This window comes from Littorina saxatilis, linkage group LG11 (genome assembly GCF_037325665.1).
Source record: "Littorina saxatilis isolate snail1 linkage group LG11, US_GU_Lsax_2.0, whole genome shotgun sequence".
NCBI lineage: Eukaryota > Metazoa > Mollusca > Gastropoda > Littorinimorpha > Littorinidae > Littorina > Littorina saxatilis.
In genome coordinates, this window is record NC_090255.1 from 17,693,276 (window position 1) to 17,703,180 (window position 9,905).

Here is a 9,905-nt window from a genome sequence, read left to right on the forward strand (position 1 = left end):
ACACAAAACAAAATGGACTTCATCTTCTTGGTTTTGTTTACAAAGAGGACACATCAAATCATCGGCATTATGTTTTCTATATCGGTAAGCATGCACTGCAATTTCTGAAATGCCGAATCGAAACCTGGTCATAATAAACTTTAGATGCCTATCCATATTTGACAAAAGATAGGGTTTAATGTCATGTACAGTACAAAATGTCCGATAAACAGCAAATCTATCACTGTTTTGTACATGATAATCCCACTCTTGCCATCTGCAATCGACCAACCTTTCCCTAAAAACACGCAAAAAATCTTTTTCATTAACAACGCCCTGATTTAACCACACAAAACCAAAACCGTACTCATACAATTTACAACGGACACCTGAGGCCCAGTTCGTTTTACCACTTTCGTCCATTTTATACAACATTTCGTAGGATTTACGAGGAAGTCTGTGCGCCTCCATCTTTAACAATTTCAACCAGTAGCTAATGCATCTTAAAATAGAATTCTTTTTTTTTTTTTTTTTTTTTTTTTTTTTTTTTTTTACAATTTTATTCAAATAAATAATAACAATCAACAATATCTCATACAATGAATTAAATACATCTTATCGAGTACAACAAGCTAACTTTTTTTAACGTTTTGTTCTTCGAACACTCACACAAAAATGCTTCTTATCTGTAACTGCCTATTAAAAATACTTTCCAACGGTAAAAAAGAATTTGTTTTTTTATATATACTAACGCACATCTTTCCGATTAAGATAATGTGGTTCAATTTATACATAGTTGCCTTTTTCACCATTACAAAATGCATACCAAATAAAACATCACTAACTTTCAAAACAATCTTAATTTCTAAAGTACGAAAAATAAATTCTTCAATAAACTTCCAGAATTTGTATACAACCGGGCATTCAAAAAAGAAGTGTTCAATGAAATCAGTTACATCACAACAGTAATTACATTTATTAGTTTCCGTTACTTTCATTTTACACAGGAGAATGTTGGTCGGATAAATGTTGTGCATAATTTTCCAGTGTAAAACTCTTAATCTAGTCTCTTGTGTTGACTGATGGGCAACTATCCAAGAACGTTCATCAATTTCTACATTAAACTTTCTCTTCCAAAATCTTCCGGAACATGGTACATCTGTTTTCATATTAATAATCTCTTTCCGATATTCTTTGGCACTTAACACATTTTTGCCGTTAAACAGTGGGGTAATACAAACATCATCAGTCATATTTACAACATTTTTCCTCATGAATAATGACACAGCAGCTTTTACAACATTATATTCAAGAATTCGGTTTGGCGAATATCCAATCAAATCACATATATCTTGATATGATAATATATCTCCCGAACGTACAATGTCAGTTAATACCAATACACCTCGTCGTATCCAACTTTCAAAAAATAAAACTTTGCCACTATACGTTATGCATGCATTATTCCATAATAAAATCGGCCCGATTGTCCCACGATCGTAGTGGTTATTATCCAGCCAATATTTTAATACTGCTTTCCAAAAGTGTGATTTCACTAGGTCTAACCCTTTAAATCTTGCACTGTTTACATTCGATAAGAAACATTCAAAGTGCTTTCCAAAACGCAAATACATCATCTTTGGAGTGAGACTCCAATTATCATTTTCATTTGATGTAGTCAGTTGTGAAACCCATTGTAATAAAAAAGAAATTTGCATTTGCCTAATATCGATCATTTTTAAACCACCTTTTTCAATTTCAAAACATAAAACGCTTCTTTTCACCTTTTCAAAGGCCTTCCGATTACAATCTCTTTTTCGCCACAAAAATCTGTACAATAAGGTATTGACTTCATTCAAAACACAGTCAGGTAATACAAACGCTTGCATAATATACACAAATTGTGAAATTAAAAACGTTTTCACAATACATATTTTCCCTAAAATGCTCAAATTTCGCTTCTCCCATGCACAAATCAATCGCTTAATATTCCTTATTCTTCCAGTCCAGTTATCTTCTACCAAAGAAGCACTCTTATCATTACAAAAATATACACCCAAAATCTTCAACTTCTTCTTCCAAACAAAATTATAAAATGTTTCATCACAATGTTTCCTACTACCCAACCACATCGCCTCAGACTTTCTCTTATGTATCCTTAAGCCTGAAAAACTAGAAAAGTCATTCATTATTTCAAGTGCATAATACATATCAATCTCATCCTTTAAAAAAAGGGTGATATCGTCTGCATACAGAGCAATTTTAATAACGGTTGCAATATCAACATTATTCCATAACGAAATTCCTTTAATACGTCTACACTGTCTTATTTTTGATGCCAGCAATTCAATGGCCAGTACAAAGGCCAAACATGAAAACGGGCACCCTTGACGAATCCCGGCTTTCACATCAAAAAAATCCGACAACCATCCACAATACTGCACTGAGCTAACCGTGTCGTTCATTAACACAGTCACCCATTGAACAAATTCTGGCCCAAACCCGAATTTTTGAAAGGCTTTAATAATAAACTCTTTTGAAATACTATCGTACGCTTGAACACAGTCAATTGCGACCAACAGACCAGGTTGATTTAACTCGTGTGACTGTTCGATTACATCATCAATTAACCTTAATATTGTAGATACTTTTCTGCCTTTAATATAACCGACTTGATCTTTCTGAACAATATCACCAATAACGCTTCCTAACCTTTTTGTCAAAATAGAATTCAAATATATCGGATATCTGTTTGTCTCGCCATATACAAGATCATTAGGTGTTCGCATTCGAACTCCTAAGAACTTCTTCAGTGCAAATAAATGGACTTTTTCACACTGCAGAGCAGCCTTATCCAGTCCCCATATCTCAGCACCATACTGTACTATTGGTTGTAGAGAGAGAGAGAGAGAGAGAGAGAGAGAGAGAGAGAGAGAGAGAGAGAGAGAGAGAGAGAGAGAGAGAGAGAGAGAGAGAGAGAGAGTGCACCGAGAGAGAGAGAGAGAGAGAGGGAGAGAGAGAGAGAGAGAGAGGGAGAGAGAGAGAGAGAGAGAGAGAGAGTCGCTTGCTCATTTCAATGCTTGTTATTCTCTCAGGTGCCAGGATAATGGTTCCGAATAACTCTCACTTACTCTATTACACATGTCGTATGCATTTAGAGCGCTTACTTCCCTTTCTTTATTAGATAAAACAAAACGTACGATGTTACTCAGGTGATCGTCAAGCCGAACGGCCGAACCCTAAAACAAAAAACGTACGATGTTACTCAGGTGATCGTCAAGCCGAACGGCCGAACCCTAAAACAAAAAACGTACGATGTTACTCAGGTGATCGTCAAGCCGAACGGCCGTACCCTAAAACAAAACGTTACGATGTTACTCAGGTGATCGTCAAGCCGAACGGCCGTACACTAAAACAAAACGTACGATGTTACTCAGGTGATCGTCAAGCCGAACGGCCGTACCCTAAAACAAAACGTACGATGTTACTCAGGTGATCGTCAAGCCGAACGGCCGTACACTAAAACAAAACGTACGATGTTACTCAGGTGATCGTCAAGCCGAACGGCCGTACACTAAAACAAAACGTACGATGTTACTCAGGTGGTCGTCAAGCCGAACGGCTGTACCCTAAAACAAAACGTACGATGTTACTCAGGTGATCGTCAAGCCGAACGGCCGTACACTAAAACAAAACGTACGATGTTACTCAGGTGATCGTCAAGCCGAACGGCCGTACCCTAAAACAAAACGTACGATGTTACTCAGGTGATCTTCAAGCCGAACGGCCGTACACTAAAAGAAAACGTACGATGTTACTCAGGTGATCGTCAAGCCGAACGGCCGTACACTAAAACAAAACGTACGATGTTACTCAGGTGATCGTCAAGCCGAACGGCCGTACCCTAAAACAAAACGTTACGATGTTACTCAGGTGATCGTCAAGCCGAACGGCCGTACCCTAAAACAAAACGTACGATGTTACTCAGGTGATCGTCAAGCCGAACGGCCGTACACTAAAACAAAACGTACGATGTTACTCAGGTGATCGTCAAGCCGAACGGCCGTACCCTAAAACAAAACGTACGATGTTACTCAGGTGATTGTCAAGCCGAACGGCTGTACCCTAAAACAAAACGTTACGATGTTACTCAGGTGATCGTCAAGCCGAACGGCCGTACCCTAAAACAAAACGTACGATGTTACTCAGGTGATCGTCAAGCCGAACGGCCGTACACTAAAACAAAACGTACGATGTTACTCAGGTGATCGTCAAGCCAGACGGCTACGCGAGTGGCGGGGCAGGCTACATCCTGAGCAAGGAGGCCCTCAGACGACTGGCCACCCAAGGACACAACACCTCCATGTGTCGCCAGGACGGAGGGGCGGAGGACGTGGAGGTGGGCAAGTGTATGACGAGGATGGGGATCAAGATCCTCCCGTCTGTAGACCGCCTGGGGCGCTCCCGCTTCCACTGCTTCGGGCCCGAGACACATCTCCAAGGCGGCTACCCCAAGTGGTATCTGTCCTACGATGCCAATGGCGCCAAAAAGGTATGTACGACATGTTATACATTGGAAACCCCCTTTTTGCGTGCTATTGTGTTGTTTATGATTTGTGTAGTGTTGTGTTGTGTTGTGTTGTGTTGTGTTGTGTTGCGTTGCGTTGCGTTGTGTTGTGTTGTGTTGTGTTGCGTTGCGTTGCGTTGCGTTGCGTTGCGTCGCGTCGCGTCGTGTCGTGTCGTGTTGTGTTGTGTTGTGTTGTGTTGTGTTGTGTTGTGTTGTGTTGTGTTGTGTTGCGTTGCGTCGCGTCGCGTCGCGTCGCGTCGTGTCGTGTCGTGTTGTGTTGTGTTGTGTTGTGTTGCGCTTTGTTGTGTTGTGTTGTGTTGTGTTGTGTTGTGTTGTGTTGTGTTGTGTTGTGTTGTGTTAGCTTAAACAGTGCAATTCATTCAGGTGTGCGAAGTAATTAATCATTCCTCTATATGGTCTGTATATGTGTTCCAGGGCCTTGACAACATCAGCGACTATCCCATCACCTTCCATTACATCAACACTGCCAAAATGTACGCCCTGGAGTATTTCGTCTACCACGTGCGGCCCTTCGGCATCATTTCCAAGCCTCAGGATCTCAACCTGGACCTCAAACACTAGAGCTGAAGTCACACGCCCATACAGTGTTGAAAATCAACTCGAATGTGATCATGATTGCAATAATTGTTCAAGTTAACAGAAAGCAATATTACTAATGGTTATTAGAATGGAATCATGATTGCTGTGATTGTTCAAGCTAACAGTAAGCAATGTTCCTAATGGTTATTTGAATGGAATCATGATTGCTGTGATTGTTCAAGCTAACAGTAAGTAATATTACTAATGGTTATTTGAATGGAATCATGATTGCTGTGATTGTTCAAGCTAACAGTAAGCACTATTACTAATGGTTATTTGAATGGAATCATGATTGCTGTGATTGTTCAAGCTAACAGTAAGTAATATTAATAATGGTTATTTGAATGGAATCATGATTGCTGTGATTGTTCAAGCTAACAGTTAGCAATATTTTCGTATGGTTATTTGACTGTGATCATGATTGCAGGGATTGCTCAAGCCGGCTGTTAGCAGCATTTATGATGGTTACTATATCATAGACCATGTTCGGAAATATCTGTATATGGGTTGATATAAAATGTTGAAGAGTTGTGTTCCTTGACGGTGAGGCAATCTGAGCTAAATATAGCTCGTTTTGGAATAACTAGTGGAGACAAGCGCAGGCATCATAGTGAATAACGAGCTCCGGACTGTTTGTTTTGAACAGAAAAACGCATTGAATCGAGTTTACACTTCACAAACGGCCTTCCACTCCTGCGTCAAAGAGAACGATTGTAACGCCTCAACATTGCTGTATTATCAGGAAACAAAAAACTGAGGAAACTTTTGTGCGCTTCAAGCTAGCCCGCACTGTTGACCTATACGACCAGCGCAGTGCCTTCCTTTAACTGCTTTATTATATTTGCCAGGACACATCATTGAATTAAGACTCGGTCTGAGCGATGTTCCCAAGAGTGAAAAGTGTGTTGAAAGTGGATGCAAAAATGAGTGACCTAAGACCCAAAAGATGAAGTGTAAGCTGCGCAGAACTGCACAACACATCACGGTCTGTCCAGATGAGCAGGGACGTTGGTCTCAAATCTCCAACTTCCTTTCTGGGGTAAGTCATGGAGGACCTTTGGTAGACGATCATCTCCATCAACAACAGAACACCAAGATAAAGCTAAGATAAGGATTTCTCCTCCGAAGAAGGAATACGGCTACCTGTATGGTATTGTACCAATAACGTTCCCATTTGACGGATGAAAGTCATTTTCGCTGTGCCAAGTGGCCCCGCTGGTGTTGCAACGCGGGAAAGCCCAACGACAACAGCAAGACACGGCTTTCCCATTGTTTTTGATGCTTATTATAAAGAGCATTCCATGGATAAACCAACATACGTGTATAAATCGAGTTTGGGTGAAAAACAAATGTGCATGTGCGCATGATGACTGTCAGTGGTGTAGGAAACGGAACGGCCCGCTATTGTCTGGCCATAGTTTTGTTTGCACATGCAGCCACAGTATCCGTCGGCCATTCCTCGTTTTCGAGAACATATTCTACAAGTCTGCACCCTCTGCGATGTAAAGCGTTGGGATTTCTTAACACAGGTCACCCCCCTCTACACCAGGCTCTGTGGGCCAGCTGACGACATGCAGCCAAATGTATCGTCTCTACTGGGCTGACTATTTGACACAGCCATAAGGAGGCAAAAAGCTATGAACAATTTAGAGAAAGCTGCCCAAATCTCCTCTGAGTATCTTCCTACGCACGCGCTTGACCATGACAGTGAAGAGGTTGCGAGGAAAACGACCGGTTACCGAGTACGGAACCGTGATATTCGTGATGTCATATTTCTCGTGTCCGACTGCCCGTGTAGCTTCCATTTCTGTGATACCAGTTCGTCCATCGTACATGTATGGGGCGCCCCCCGTTCCTGGGGTTTTACCACGAATGTTATACCTGCAGTCTCAGACGAGGATACTGATGTCATTTTTGTATCGGTTCCGTACTCAGTAGTCGGTCGTTCTCCTCGCAATCTTGATTATGTTTCGTACAAGTCTTGCCCCACAAGCCACAAAAAAGGGACCAGGGTCATTGACAGGATCTTGTATAATGCCTCTGTGAAATGCAACCCTGCAATCATTGTAGGTCTGCTTGAGGGTTCTCATGGGCTGAACAATGGTATCGCGGCCCTGGGGCATCAAAGATGAGACTCTTTACGTGTTGTGATACGTTTATTACACGAGTCTCACCTGAATCATTACAATGTAGGAACTCCCTATCTCGTTCAAGCGATCAAGTACACCTCCATATACCCGTGCAGGCTGTTACGAGTGGTAAGGACATTCTTTTAATTTGACACCTACCAAACATCTTTAGCCTCGCTGCTTTCTATGAAAAGTGGGATTTTTTTTCTGAATTAATTTCATAACTGACTATAAGCCTACCATGCCAATAAGCGTGTCAAAAAGTGGGAGACTTCTATCAAGTGTGTAGATTGTTTTTGAGTGTCAACGTGGGAGCATGCTCATATCGAGTCCCACGCATTAGCCTTGGAGGATCTATATATAGTGATGCACATGATCGTTTTTTGCGAGGAGGACGGTACATTTAACTATTCTTACTTTTATTTGTGCACTACACTCTAACTTTGTACAGAGAGGTATTCGTCAATGGGTCCAAACAGCTTCATGGATTCACAAAGCAATATACAATGTGTTCCACGCGGCAAGTCGTATCAGGGACTTAGTGTATGTGACGGTAGGACACTCGATCCGCAGTATGCATACCGACACACAGAGAGAGAGAGAGAGAGAGAGAGAGAGAGAGAGAGAGAGAGAGAGAGAGAGAGAGAGAGAGAGAGAGAGAGAGAGAGAGAGAGAGAGAGAGAGAGAGAGAGAGAGAGAGAGAGAGAGAGAGAGAGAGAGAGAGAGAGAGAGAGAGAGAGAGAGAGAGAGAGAGAGAGAGAGAGAGAGAGATCTTGGTCTTGTGCTTGCGTGTACACACGAAGGGGGTTAAGTCACTAGCAGGTCTGCACTGAAGTTGACCTGGGAGATCGGAAAAATCTCCACTCTTAGCCCACCAGGCGGCAGCGACCGGGATTCGAACTCACGACCTCCCGATTAGGAGGCCGACGTCGTATCACCACGCCACTGCGCCCGTCAGCACCGTGCATTCCTGAATAATTCAGGTATAGACCGAACAAGTTTTGTGCAAATCTGTATATTTGTATTCAAGTGTGCAGTGCAACAACAACAACAAAACGCACTTTTCCGCGAAATCCATAAGGTTTCCTTACTTTAATCTGCAATATTAATGCGGCATAACATTCTGGCTCCTCACATTCAGTTGACTTAATAGTTAATAACGCTTCAGCGTTCTTGTTTTTGTTTTCTACAAAAGCCTGGCGCCTGCTGTTAGCTTCCTGTGGTGTTTGATTGGATAAATGGTCTATGACCAGAGTACCCAACCATACGCACACTGACGAAGAACGGAGGCACAACAGAGGCAAAACTGAACAAGAAATAGACAAGAGGCGAAGCCTTCAAGGCTCCCGTAAGAAATCGACAAACAGCAACCCAAACTCATTCACTCCGTCACACATACACACACACAGTGAGCATAGGTGACACGGTGCAAGAGTGGGAGACACTAGATCTAGATCTGTCTCTGCAGCCTACTTACGCGCCTGCCGAGATCGACACTGCGCTAGCGGCTTTCGACAGTAGCGCTTCCTCGCGCACACACTGGAAACATACCACCGCTCATTGGTTAATATAATATAATATAATATAATTGGTTAATAATACAATATTTACATATGTTTTAGACCAATGAGCGCTGGTGTGCATATTCGGTGCGGACTGCATGATTTGACGCAAGGTGGAACCTGGCGGCTCGCAAACGAAGATTCGTCCAAATGAGAGAGAGAGAGAGAGAGAGAGAGAGAGAGAGAGAGAGAGAGAGAGAGAGAGAGAGAGAGAGAGAGAGAGAGAGAGAGAGAGAGAGAGAGAGAGAGAGAGAGTCCACAGCCTGAACGCTAAATTAGTTCATTCTTTACAATGTATACATAAGGTGGTTGCAGGCGCAGCCATCAATTTGATGTTATATCTTATGGGAAAACATTTCTGGCCTGGACTGAGGGGTGAAGAACTTCTGTAGTCCTTGTTGTACGGCGCACGAAAGGATCAAAGCACACACACACACACACATACACACACACACACGCACACACACACACACACACTCACACATACACACACACACACACACACACACACACAACGTCAACTTGAGTCACACTTGAAAGCATCTGAAAAGAAACTTCTTTCAAGTCGAGAGATTGGATCCATGCGAAGCCGCTTTCATATAAATAGAAAATAAAAAAATAAAAATAAATAAGTCGCATGAAGCGATATCTAAACATTGAGTCAATCTGTCGGCCTGAAACTAAAAGATCAATACTGATAACCCGGGAAAATTCATCACACTGAGACTAATGAGGCTTGGCTAGCCTAAACCTGAAGAGTGAGACGGGTCGCGGTGGCCTCCGCTTGTTTTTTTGTTTTTTTAAATTTTGAGCACATGTTCTGAGTTAACATGAGATAACTCTATATTTTTGGATTCAGTTGGGGATACAATACAGTGCAGTACATTTACAATGCAATACCATACAATGCTATAACATTTCACGTTATCCAATCAAAGAAATTTCTTTGAGTCAATCAATCATTCAATAAATCAACCAACAAATCAATCACTCAATCATTTTTCCTGTGATATAGGGTGATCATTCTGGGTGTTACAATATTAACGCGAGTGCTTTGATACTCCTTCT

The 9,905-nt window shown here is 41.8% G+C and overlaps 1 protein-coding gene across 2 annotated transcripts in view; it reads left to right on the top strand.

Moving 5' to 3' along the window:
• The window catches only part of LOC138979904 (glycoprotein-N-acetylgalactosamine 3-beta-galactosyltransferase 1-like), a 60,913-nt gene that overhangs the window by 49,926 nt on the left and 1,082 nt on the right, over positions 1-9,905 (top strand). For both annotated transcript variants that reach the window (XM_070352673.1, XM_070352674.1), the window contains exons 4-5: positions 4,244-4,531; positions 4,982-9,905. The exon at positions 4,982-9,905 is cut by the window's right edge and continues 1,082 nt beyond it. In XM_070352673.1, the coding sequence (XP_070208774.1) occupies positions 4,244-4,531; positions 4,982-5,128 (435 nt within the window). In that variant the 3' untranslated portion in view covers positions 5,129-9,905. The remainder of the gene's footprint in view (positions 1-4,243; positions 4,532-4,981) is intronic.